A 13,007-nucleotide genomic window follows, 5' to 3' on the forward strand; every position below is an offset into this window, starting at 1 on the left:
TGCCAAATCAGTGCATTTATTTTGTCATTTTTTACAATATTTGATAATTTATTAAATGGCTACAGTGATGTGTTTGTTTATAGACAGGATTACCTTCATTTAAATTAATAAACTACTGATCTGTATTAGAGTTCTCCTGTTTAGGCCTCAGTATCTTTGAAATGTCAGATTGTTTGGTTGATAGTTATTTTAAGTAGATATTTTTTCAATATATAAAAGCAGAGAGAATAATTCTATAAACTTCACCAATCTTCAGTAACTATCAGTGCATGGCCAATTTTGTTTTATTTATTTCTTCCCACCCCACTCATCTAACTGGATTGCTTTGAAGAAAATCCTAACTATCAGAATTTCACTTCTAAATTCTTCAGTAAATATGTTTTTATGGGTATAATTATGAAAAGGCATCTTTTTATTTTTGGCAGGACATTTTTGCAGTTAGATCATGGCAACCATAGAAGAAATTGCACATCAAATTATTGAACAACAGATGGGAGAGGTATGTGTAGTTTATAGTTCATTCACTGATTCACCAAACTTAATTATACCAAATGTATGTTCTAGGTTCTGAAGTGCAGAGATGAAAGATACCCCCTACTTAGCTTTAATCCAGTAAGAGATAGTTAAATAATGGGACAGCCTGAATAAGATATGGTAAGTGCTGATAGTTGTGTAGGGTGTTACGGCAGCACAGAAGAAAACAGCCAATGAAGAGTTGTGGAGGAGTGTGGGAACCTGAACCAGGAATATTTTTGGAGGGTACAAAATCTGAGGGCAGCCTTAATGGACCAGTGGGAGCAGATCCATGTCAACAGAGCTTTGTTTTGTAGACATTACCACATCCTACTACTTAGTAAGAGGTACCATAATCCACAGGGTTTTTCAAAGTATCATCTAGGGACTTGCAGAAAATCAGCAAAGTCAAATTTATTTGCATAATAATACTGAAATGTTATTTGCCTTTTCACTGTCGTTCTCTCACAGTATACAGCAGACATTTCCAGAGACTACATGACATGTGACATTGTATGATGATATATCAACATTTAAAAGGTGTACATAACCACTGTTTCCCAAATGACCAATGCATGATGTTCCCTAATCACTCATGAGTAAAGGATCCGTTCAAATTACAGGATAGACCAATAGCTTTCTATATAGTTTCTGATTCCATATTGCAACAAACTTTTAGTTGCCACTTGTCAGGTTTTGGTGTAGTATCAAAGATCAGTTTCTGCAGTGTGAAGAGGCTTAATATAAGATTCCTTCCCTTTTTAATCAATAAATGTAAGGCTGGGTTTTCTTTTTTATTTCTTTCTTTTTATATTTTAGCCCAGATAACATATTGCAACAGATTAAATGCAGAGGCAGATATGAAATCTAGCTTCTATTAAGCTAGACAGTAACTCACATGAACAAAAGCCCCGTGGGACACAGTAATTTTTGAGTGGAATGGAATCCTGAGGCTTAGAAACTTTTATCCATAGTCTACTAATCTATTTACTATTCTTTATTGAAGACCATTTGGATTGCTTCAGTTTCCAGTTGTAATTGCTATTGTGTCAGTAAACATCCTTTTACTCATCCAAGCGAAGTGTCCCAACCCAGTTACAGTTGCACCGTGCATGCACCTAATGCTGTTTTCTCTAAGAAATAAGGGTTGGCTGTTAGATTTTTATTCCATTCACAGTGAATATTACTGACAAATAATCCAAAAAAAAAAAAAACAACCCCATAAAACAGCTTAAATTTTACATGGTAAAATTTGTTGCAGATGAACTGATTCAGAGTCACATCTTTGGGTATCATTGACAATTTTAAAAAATTTTAGGGAGGATAGAGACTGGACTTAGTAGAAATAATCTATATAAAATAAAATTGGCAACATTTAAAAACTGCACCTAGAAAAATAGGACAGGATGGAAATAATGCTCAGCAAAAAACTCAAATTGGCAGCAGCTATAATCAATATAGTCTGCGCTGGACAAAAACGAATTAGTGATTCAGAACTTTGTTGTAAATTTTGCATAGAAAATAATCTTGTTGGAAATATTTCAGAGAACAGAAAAAGGTGAAAACAAACCAACTTTGCCATTAAAAATTGAGTCAAAGAATTAAAATGGCTTAATGACTTTGCTCTAAAGTATTTGCTGAACAACAAAAATCCTTGGCTGATGGCAATTCTTTCCTCCCAATTCCTCAGGCTAAAATTTTATAGTCGTCCTCGACACTTCTCTCCTTATATTCCGCATCCAGTCCATCAGCTTATCTTGCCACTTTCCCTTCGTAAATCACCCCAAATCCAGTTGTCCCCCATGCCCCAGCATGGCCACTGCCCTGTTCTCATCCACTATCTCTGCCCATGTGTAATACCCAGATATTGCCAGTATCTGTGCAGTAGCATCCTTTCTAGTCTCCCTTCATCCTGCTCTTACAATCACAGTCTGGTCTTCACACTAAATCTAGAACAATCTTTTTTGAATATCTTGGCACTCCCTGCCCCATAGACCTCCAACATAGCCCCTTTCACACGGTAGGAAGTCCAGAGTTTGTAAGGCCTAGGAATCCTCGTATGATCTGGCCCCTGCTGTCACTTAGACCCTCTCTTCATTATGTCACCATAATCCCCGTCTTCCACTTGGTTTCACCTACACAGCTCTCTTGCTGTGCTGCTTGCCTCAGGCATGTCCAGCACACTTCTGGTCCATCACCGTCTTTTATGTTCTGTTTCCTCTACCTGGGATGTACTTCCCCTACCCAGGCCTAAGCCTTGGTCTGTTACTTCACTCATGTCTGTGCAATTCCACCAGTGACTTTCACCTTACCCTGCTTTAGTTTTCTTCATAGCCCTTAATACCACCTGACAATATTATTTGCTTATTTGGTTTTTATCTGTCTTTTCTCACTAAAATAAAAGCTTTATGAGAACAAAGCTTTTGTTTATTTCTCTTTCTCAGGACCCAGAACAAATGGTGCTTTGCAAATAGAATACACCCAAAACATGTTTGTCTAAATGGAAGGGGAAGGAAGGAATCACAATAGTGAGGTCTAAATGTTCTTACTATTATTGCACCTTTATTTATTTGTACATTTGTTTATTTCTGAAAGATAGGATTTCATGGAAGTAGAATTACCAATTTAAAAGGCATGTGTGTGTGTGTGTTATAGTGAGTATATACGTAAATGGGTATGCTTTTCTAGCTTTGTTGAAGGTATGAGAAAATTGTGTTCTTCAAGAAAAAAAATTGATTTGATTATTAATGCTACATGATTGCATTAGGTTGTTACAGAGCAGCAAACTGGCCAGAAAATTCAGATTGTGACAGCCCTTGAGCATAACACACAAGGCAAGCAGTTCATTCTGACAAATCACGATGGCTCTACTCCAAGCAAAGTCATCCTGGCCAGGCAAGATTCCACGCCAGGGAAAGTTTTTCTCACAACTCCAGATGCAGCAGGTGTCAACCAGTTGTTTTTCACAACTCCTGATCTGTCTGCACAACACCTCCAGGTAAATAACTACAGAGTATCTTTTTAGCTTATGCTTGAAAAGAATTAAAAAGCATGTCCTAAGTCCTGGCTTTAAAACTTTAGGTCCTTCATGTTTAGTATGAAAAAAATATCTTCCATAAAATTATGTGCTGTGCAGATTATCTGTGGTGACTGCCCTCTCCTGTAGGCCACTATACTTTTCCTTACATGTACTTAACATTCGTGTATTTTGGGGGTTCTTAGTTGCATACAGTAAGATCCACTCTGGCTATTTTGGCAGGAAGATATTTAATAAAGAATATAGAGAAACCCTGGCCGGGTGGCTCAGTTAGTTGGAGCATTGTCCTGTACACCAGGAGGTTGTGGGTTCAGTCTCCAGTCAGGGCACATACCTAGGTTGTGGGTTCGATCCCTGGTCACAGTGTGTATGGGAGATAACCAACCAATGTTTCTCTCTCTCATCTATGTCTCTGTCTCCCCCCTCTCCCTCCTGTTCCCTCTCTCCCTGTTACACTCCCTCCCTTCCTTTTTCTCTAAAATACCAATGAACATATCCTCAGGAGAGGATTTTTTATTACAAAAGTAGAATTTTAGAGAGCTCAAAGAATTGGGAAGGCTGAGGAAAACAGTTCCAGGTCAGGCTTCCAAAAATAACTACTGGAGCACATTTTAGAACTTGGTTCTCAGAGACCTGGTGCGTCTGCACAGTTAACAAACCGCCAGATCAGGAGCCTCTTCTGTAGCTGAGGTTTCCAGAACTGAGCTGCCTATGCCTAACAAGCAGCTTCCAAATCAAGAAGTTGGTATCATAGCTGCTGTCTTTGTCTCTGTGCCTCTCCTGTGGTCATCTACATCTTGGTTGATGTAGCAAGCTATCTACCCTATGGTCTGCTTTAATATTGGAACTCAGTAGTATAGATTACATTGTGTTGGTGTTAATTTTTGCTAGTTATACATTATTCTTCAAGAGCCAGTTAGGCCTTTTACACACTGATTGATGTCTGTGGTTATGTAGATATTTTACTGCTTTTTGCTATAATGAATACAAATAAAACGAACCCTTAAGTTTGCCTTCAGAGAGATTTTTGGGGGAGTGCTCTCTTAAAATTAGATTCCTTATTTTTTAATGAAAAACTGATCAAAGAAAATTCCTTATGGTAATGAAAAACTCCTAATTTATAAAACAGAAAATCTTGCCTATATATTCTAATAGATTCTATTCTTTCAATTACAATTACATCATTTTAGAAGCTGCTAAGGTCAAAAATGGATAGGATTTATAAAAAGTTATGAACAAGATAGCTGTCACTAAAAATTATGCATATCTTTATTTTATTAATAGATTTGATTTTTAGCTGTTTTACATTTATAGAAGTGTTAAGTAGTTATTATACAGAGATTCCATATAACCTCCCAACATAGTTTCTCCTGTTAGTGTTTTTGCATTAGTATGATACATTTGTTATAAATTAATGAACTCATACTGATACATTATTAACTAAAATTAATAGATATTTTTAGCTTTCCCTAATTTTTACCTAATATTCTTTTTTGTTTCAAAGTGGCATACTGTAGTTAGTTGCCCTGTCTCCTTAGACTCCTCTTCACTGTGACTGTTTCTCAGCCTTCCCAAGTGTTTGACGGCCTTGACAGTTTCAAGGAGTGCTGGTCAGGCATAGTGGAGGTGGCCCCACTCTGTGACTTGGGCTATTTTTCTCCCATTAGATTGGGGTGGTTGGTTTCGAGGAGGGGGATCCCAGAGGTGAAGTGCCATTTTCATCATATCATATCAAGGGTACTTAATATCATGCTTTATGATTAGTGACATTAACCTTGACCACCTGGCAGAAGAAATAAGTGTCACATTTCTCCATTGTAAAGTTACTATTTTTTGTAAAATTTCTGTAGTATAAAAATAAAGGTAATATTGGTACTTTACGGATCATAGCTAAAGGCAATGAAAGAGAAACAAATACAGGATGGAATGCCCTAGGCCAAGGTGATTTGATTTCTGGTTTAGGGACCTAAGATGGCATGTGAGCAAGTCCCTTACTCTCTCTCATAGCATTAGAAATAAGTAGCAGATACAATACTGGCACCATTTGCAATAGATAAACTAGTAAGGAAAAGAGTGGTATTTGTCTTAGATACTTTCAATACCAGAATGTGGGTCTTTTTTTTTTTTTTAATTGAAGACTGATTTTTCTGGTGATATAAAAAGAAATAATACCACTATAACATAATAAAGGACACTATTTTATGGACTGTGTAAAGTTTTTAAAATCAGAATTACTCCTAAAGGCATTCACACCCCTAAAAGAGGAAGAAGAGTCCAAGTGGATGATTATTTTGTGAGTTGTTTTACGGCAGGGAGGTGGTGTTTACTAGATGCTGTGTCACATTTTTGGGGTTGAATTAATTTGTTCACTTTTCAAAGGATTGAAAGAAAATGACAAAAAGGCTGAAGGGTAAACCTAAAGGCAGAAACAAGTATTTCTTCTTCACCAGCACTAGCTGTCCTTAGTGATGAGCCCTGTATATAATCTGAAGAGGCTCGGCAGTCACCCAAGGCCACGCCACCGCCACCGGGGCGGGCTCGCTGCCGTTGACCAGACTCCAGAGTCTGTGCTCCTGACCACTACCCCAGCCCCCACCTGAGGCAGCCCGCTGATGAAATGTTTATACGTTTGTGTATCAGTTACCGTCATGATTGTAAGCTAATATGTCATTAAATTCTTTCCTCATAACTCCTTTTCTTTAAAAAAATTTCGTTATTTTTATGCTCTTAGAGCATATTTTAGTCATTCCATTTGGAAAGGTCCTAAGTTGTTTGAAGACAAGTGTCTTTATGGGACGGATAACTGCTGCAATAATTTGACGTGTTCTGTGTGAATATTAAAGGCTGAGTCTGTGAGATGTATTAAAAACTACTTATGTATTCAGGTGTTTAATAGTCTGTTTACTTTAAAGAAATTATTATGAAACATTTAAAAGAACTGTCTTATAATATTAAAATTTTTACCTGTTAAGAAAATTACAAATCACTTAATTGCTTATGCATAATAATGTTAAAAGTTTCAAAATAACTTATAAAAAGAAAGCAAAAAGTAAGACTGACTGAATGTTCAAAGTTTCAAAATAACTTATAAAAAGAAAGCAAAAAGTAAGACTGACTGAATGTTCTTTTAATTTTTTACATGAGATCATTATCGAGTAATAACAAATTACTGTGTTTTGTTTTTATTTGGGTGTGTTTATTTAGCTCTTAACAGATAATTCTTCAGACCAAGGACCGAATAAGATTTTTGATCTTTGTGTAGTATGTGGAGACAAAGCATCAGGTAACATCAGAAATGCCTTCCTATATGTGTTGTGTTGTTAAAATAACTACCACACTACTATGTTTCTTTTACTGACAGTAACACGAAAAAGTAAAGGAGCATGTAGTTTTTATGGTTCATATTTGTAGCCATGAAATTTAACTGATTTTTCCCCCCAGAGCTTTTTATTCACACAAAGATTTTTCTGTTCATTGCAGTTTAATTTGATCTTGCAATGACGTAAAATGCATATTTTAAAGAATTATCAAAGTTAACCTTTTGAAAGTAAACTGAATATGTGGAAATTTTTTTGAATATGACAACAGTTTTGTCAAAGAATTGCTTAAAAATGAGTTGTGACTTTTAGTAATATATAACATTAAGTTATTAACCTACCTGTTGAGCCCTGTTCTCATTCTAGGAATACAGAGTAACTGGAATTGTTAAGGTGGAAAAGCTCTGGTTACCTTTATTTAATTCTTTGCTCAGCAGGCATTTCTCCAAAACTTTTACTGGTACTCAGGGTTAAGTCGTCTTAGTTCTGGCCAGAAATACAAACCTGCGTTCATTCATCTGTATTCACAAGTGCCGTTGGGAGATAGTTTAAGGGTACAGGTTTTTAAAAAAAATTTTTTTAGTCTATTTCTATAGCTACTAGAGCTTTTCTCAGAGTGTGTTCAATTTCTAATAATAGATTTTGGGCCAAAGAAGTGGTTTGTGAAATTATAGGTGAATCAGATTGCAACAGATATTTCCAGAGATTTAAAAAGTGGAACCCACAGTGAGGAAGAATTATTACCATTCAAATACCAGTGAACCGATATCCTATTTTTGGATTGTAGTTTTCAGATTAAAATGTATTTGTACACTATTTCACAGAGGTATAATTTGTGATATCAGAACTGAAAATAGTTATGATGTTAAATTATGGGGTTCTGAGTGATTTTGTTTCTTCTCTGTCCCCAATTTTCTATACCATTGTTGAGGTTACTTTATAAAATTTAAAAAGTTCATGTTGTTTAATATATCCTATCAGAGAATATGGTTGTTTCATTTTCTATTTGGTAATTCCTAAATTGTTTATGTCATAAACTAAAAAAAAATCTCAGTTTTGTCTCTTACATGTTGTTTAAAGGGAAGAAATGGGTCTGTTAAAATATGTGACTTTTCTAAACATTTTGTCTTTAGGGCGTCATTATGGAGCAGTAACTTGTGAAGGCTGCAAAGGATTTTTTAAAAGAAGTATCCGAAAAAACTTAGTTTATTCGTGTCGAGGATCAAGGGACTGTATTATCAATAAACACCATCGAAACCGCTGTCAATACTGCAGGTTACAGAGATGTATTGCGTTTGGAATGAAACAAGACTGTATGTATTAGCTTTAAAGGAGAAAAATAAGGATTCAGGAAAACTCTAGAAGTATGTTAAAATTAGCACATTAAAATATGTCAGTTTTACATGCTTTTTAATTTATAGTTTTCCAACAAAATATTGAAATATGTACATGTGTATTTTAAAGTCATTCAGCAAATATTTATTGAGTGCCTATATGCCACTTGCATACTTGCAGTTTGAACATGGTAAGAAAAAAAACACATCTAAATAAATTTAGTTGTTTTTTTAAAAAATAAATATGTATTTTAAAAAATACTTTATTATTTATCTTTAGGGAGAGGGGAAGGGAGGGAGAGAGTGAGGGAGAGAAACATCAGTGTGTGGTTGCCTCTCAAGTATCCCCCTACTGGGGACCTGGCCTGCAGCTGCAACTGAGGAATGTGTCCTGACTGGGAATTAAACCAGCAACACTTTGGGTCACAGGCCAGTACTCACTCCAATGAGCCACACCAGCCAGGGCTAAATAAGTTTAGTTTTTGATAACTAATATTGATTGAGCTCTCACTATGCCTGACTTTGTAGTGTATGAAATAAGTTTCTTATTCTCATAGCAAAAGCCTATACAGTTGATACTAGTGTTACCCACTTTGCAATTTGTGTAAACAAATTTAGTAATTTGTCCAAGGTCACACAACTAATAAGTGGCAAAACTTGGATTTGAATATTGTTGACTCTTTTTCTTCAGAAAATGTGCATTTAACTATACAAACTGTATCTTCTTAATATCATGAAACAAAATTCCTGTAAAATAAATGAAATATATTTTATAAATGAAAACATAACAGTTGAATTATTTCTAAAACTGCCCTCAGCTAAAAGGGGAAAAATCTAACTTTTTTTTTTGTGGCTCTTATTAGTATTGTTTTCAAGTGGTTGAATATGATTTCATTTTATAAAACTCTCATACAGATAAGTAAAGGGACTCCTAACTTCAGTTTTGGTTCTCAACAGTGAGACTTTAAAAGATAACAGTTCTTCTACATTTCTACCACAGTAGTGACAGGAAGAGAAGAGAATGAGAGATGCAAAATGGCCATTTTTACTGTTTGCTATTATGGTTTTCTAAAGCAGCTTTGTTAAAAATGCAGATAATCTTGGAGATTGGTGGTTGGTTATAGTTGGGTTCAGTTATGGTAACCATGTCTCCCATGAGCGGCATTGCTGACCCAGAGCTTACATTTATAATTGTCTGTAAATTCTGCATTGTGACACAGTCTAACACATTTTTGTAGCTGTTCAGTGTGAAAGAAAACCCATTGAAGTATCACGAGAAAAATCTTCCAACTGTGCCGCTTCAACAGAAAAAATTTACATTCGAAAAGACCTTCGAAGCCCATTAGCTGCAACTCCCACTTTTGTGACAGAGAATGAAACTGCAAGGTAGAGTAAAAGCAACAAATAAAACACACTAAGTCGTTAGTCACTTGTTTTTCTTCCCACTGAAACTAAGGCTAAAATTTGTTTTTATTTGTCACAGGTCGACAGGACTGTTAGATTCAGGAATGTTTGTGAATATTCATCAGTCTGGAGTAAAAACTGAGCCAACTGTGCTGATGACACCAGATAAGGTGTGGTTAGTGCAATTAATTTAAAGATTAAATATTTTTAAGCTTTTAAAAGGGTTTCCTTTTCTTTTTTTTTTTTTTAAAGATTTATTTATTTATTTTTTTAGAGAGGGAAGGGAGGGAGAAAGGGAGGGAGAGAGAGAGAAACACCAATGTGCGGTTGCTGGGGGCCGTGGCCTGCAACCCAGGCATGTGCCTTGGCTGGGAATCGAACCTGCGATGCTTTGGTTCACAGCCCGAGCTCAATCCACTGAGCTACACCAGCCAGGGCAGTTTCCTTTTCTTTATCTCTATGAATTTAGTCAGTTGATTTGATCTTAAATATTTCCTGTTACAAATTGTTGGCTTTTTTAAAAATATACATTGTCAACTGTATGGTAGTGTCAAATGACAAAACTAAAACAATTCAGCAGTGAACTTGGTGCTCTTTCTTGAAGAGAAAATAATCCATGCATTGGGGGAATACAGTGCCTCATAAGCAGTGGAACACTCTTTCCCGGGAGGGCTTTTGGGCAAGATTGAGTTTCATAGAGTGAGAAGCAGCAGTAAGGAACAGGGCATGATTGGCTGCAAAGTCAGAGATTTCCTTTTAAGGCCAGCAGGTCCTGTTTTCCTAGGTTCAGATAAGCTAGCCGAAGCTGAGTTGAAGGATTGTGATTGGTGTTATGTTAGCTTTCCTTGATTTTCCTGTAAGTACAGGCTGGCTTTGTTAAGATTTGTGGCATGAGGGGACCCACTATGCTGCGCTCCATTTTATGAGTAAAAATACTATAAAAATTAAGTATAACAGTAGAAATGTTTATTATTCCACTAGGACAATTATAGCTTCAATGTGAAAGTGGCGGACGTTTAAAAGTCTTTCAGGTTGTTTTTCATCTTGAAATAAAAGTCCTCCTAAATAGATACTTATAATACATGAAACAATTTTAATACTTCGTTTATATTGCACTACAGATTTTATAGTGCCAAGAGAAATCCTAACACACCTGACTCAAATCATTGACTTCAGTGAAGAGTAGAAATAGGATTGCAAGAGCTCTCATTTTATGTATCCAAGTCATCTGGGTTCTCTCTCTTAGAGCAGGGGTGTCAAACTCATTTTCACCGGGGGCCACGTCAGCCTCGAGGTTACCTTCAAAGGGCCAGAATAATTTTAGGGCTGTATAAATGTAACTACTCCTTCACTGGTAAGGAGCTGAAATTACATTTGACCCTTTGAAGGCAACTGCGAGGCTGATGTGGCCCCCGGTAAAAATGAGTTTGACCCCCCTGTCTTAGAGATTTGGAGCAGCTCCTTCTTGAGCAAGGAGTCTAAAGGGAAAGAAGGTCTGCTTATTTATATTGAGCATGTGAAATTTCTGTAGTCTTCAGAAACTCCCTTATGACAACAAGAACTTTTCTCCTGAAGACTCCTATCTGAAAACAGATTTTAGGGAGCCCCCATGACTTGTTTCTCTCTACCTGTAATGTGATCTGGTTTTATATGTTCTGTAAGATTATTCATCCTGTATATGGCCAAATTTGTTACATATTTGTTGCTTGATACTTGAAGGCATTCTTAATACTTGTGCTCTTGAGTCAAATTTCAGCTGCCCCTTGCATAACCTTGGGCAAGTTATTTGACCTTTCAGTGCCTCATCTTCCTTTTTCATCTGTAAAATAGGGAGAGAGAGGGTGTCTGCCTTACTGGTTGGCTTTAACATGTTGCTACTAAATGAGAGATTTGGCCTCTTGCCATGCATTTTGGAGTTACAAGATTATACTTAGCCTTGTCTGCATGATTCTGGATTACATTGGTAGTTACAATTTCTTTGACACATTAATGCTTTTGGGAAAGGAAGAGAATTAAGTTTTGTTGAGAAATTACTATTTGTCCAGACATTGTGCATTCCTATATATCTTTGTATTAAATTGTAGTAACATTGCTTCTCGGCCTTTTGGCTAAGGTCAGGTGTAGTATCTGTTCTTATCAGTTTAATATCTGATATGTCCTCTATCTGAGGATAGTACATTAAATGGGTTTTTGGAGTTAGGAGATGTAATAGGGGCTTCACTCCACACATCAACCTAGTATTGCAGTATTTCCAGGAACAGTGCACCAAAAAAAACGAAAATGAAAAAAAAATTGCAATAACAACCTTGTGTGTTTCTGACAAATAGTTCCCAAATTGTCAAGCAGAGATTGAAGTCTTTCCGCATTGCATAAGAGTAGCAAAACTTCAAAATTTAGTTACATGGGCATGTTATGAAATGGAAGAGAATATGAGTGTTTGTTGAAAATTAAGACACCTAAAAATGTTAAACTGTTTTACTCATCTATAAGAGGACTGGAGCAGAATGGTTAGGAACATGGACTTCCCCACCACACCTGACTTCCCCCTCTGCTCCCCCTGTACACTGCTGTAGTGACATGGATAATTCTTGTCAGCAGTAAAGGGGTGATGATTCCTATTTCACAGGGTTGTGGGCAGGATTAAATAAAATACTGGGTCGGCCAAAAAGTTAGTTAGTTTGTTTTTCCATAAGATGGCTCTAGTAGTGCTTAGTTGTCTTTAACCTCATTCAGAACAGTTTTGTTAGATTGTGTTATGACAGCTGTCATATCAGCATGCATATTTTTAAAAATTATCAAAATTGATGAATTTTTGTGTGGCCTTTTTAATATTGAAAATGTGGCATGACCACTGGCCTGCAGTGACTGTGGAATGCTGTGGATGGCTCATAGAAACATGAGAAAAACATACATAGAGACAACCAGGTCTTGTGGGGAAATAGGGATGGAAATAGGGCCACTCTCTGTAGTGGAAAGTGCCTTGGCCACCCTCCCTAGGGGAGAGCACCCCCTTCTCCCCGCCCCCCCCAGCAGGCTTTTATTGGGTTCGTTTACACAGGAATTCAGGTAAAGCTCATTAATCATTGCCATGAAGTAAGGATCAAACAATAGATAACAAAGAACTCTGAGGGCCTATTTTGAGTCAGGGTCAGATAGCTAAAGAGCTATAAAACTTTGAGGAACAAACTTACTTCTTGCTTGGACCCTTATCATTTCATTGAGAGCATTGTAAACAAAGCAGATTTCACAGGATTTTACATATTCTTCCTTAGGCCTGATCACCCGGGGAACCTGCCCTTTCCAGCACAGGGCTGTACCACCCTCTGTCATTGTTTCGGGCTTAGGTGGAGCAAGGGAAGTAAGGCAGCCAAGAGATTAGGAGATTTTCTCACAGACAATGAG

At 36.6% G+C, this 13,007-nt stretch overlaps 1 protein-coding gene and 1 non-coding gene across 5 annotated transcripts in view; both read left to right on the forward strand.

Annotated features, from left to right (window-relative positions):
• The window catches only part of NR2C1 (nuclear receptor subfamily 2 group C member 1), a 37,040-nt gene that overhangs the window by 7,171 nt on the left and 16,862 nt on the right, over positions 1 to 13,007 (forward strand). For all 4 annotated transcript variants that reach the window (XM_045826666.1, XM_045826663.1, XM_045826665.1 and 1 more), the window contains exons 2-7: positions 426 to 499; positions 3,281 to 3,511; positions 6,755 to 6,833; positions 8,001 to 8,180; positions 9,440 to 9,587; positions 9,685 to 9,775. In XM_045826666.1, coding sequence (XP_045682622.1) covers positions 446 to 499; positions 3,281 to 3,511; positions 6,755 to 6,833; positions 8,001 to 8,180; positions 9,440 to 9,587; positions 9,685 to 9,775 — 783 coding nt within the window. In that variant the 5' untranslated portion in view covers positions 426 to 445. The remainder of the gene's footprint in view (positions 1 to 425; positions 500 to 3,280; positions 3,512 to 6,754; positions 6,834 to 8,000; positions 8,181 to 9,439; positions 9,588 to 9,684; positions 9,776 to 13,007) is intronic.
• Positions 11,694 to 11,876, forward strand: LOC123810769. Its single transcript, XR_006784320.1, has one exon. It is a non-coding gene; the product is annotated as a U2 spliceosomal RNA (small nuclear RNA).

This window comes from Phyllostomus hastatus, unplaced genomic scaffold (assembly GCF_019186645.2).
Source record: "Phyllostomus hastatus isolate PE091 unplaced genomic scaffold, TTU_PhHast_1.1 phas_scaffold_755, whole genome shotgun sequence".
NCBI classification, from domain to species: Eukaryota; Metazoa; Chordata; class Mammalia; order Chiroptera; family Phyllostomidae; genus Phyllostomus; species Phyllostomus hastatus.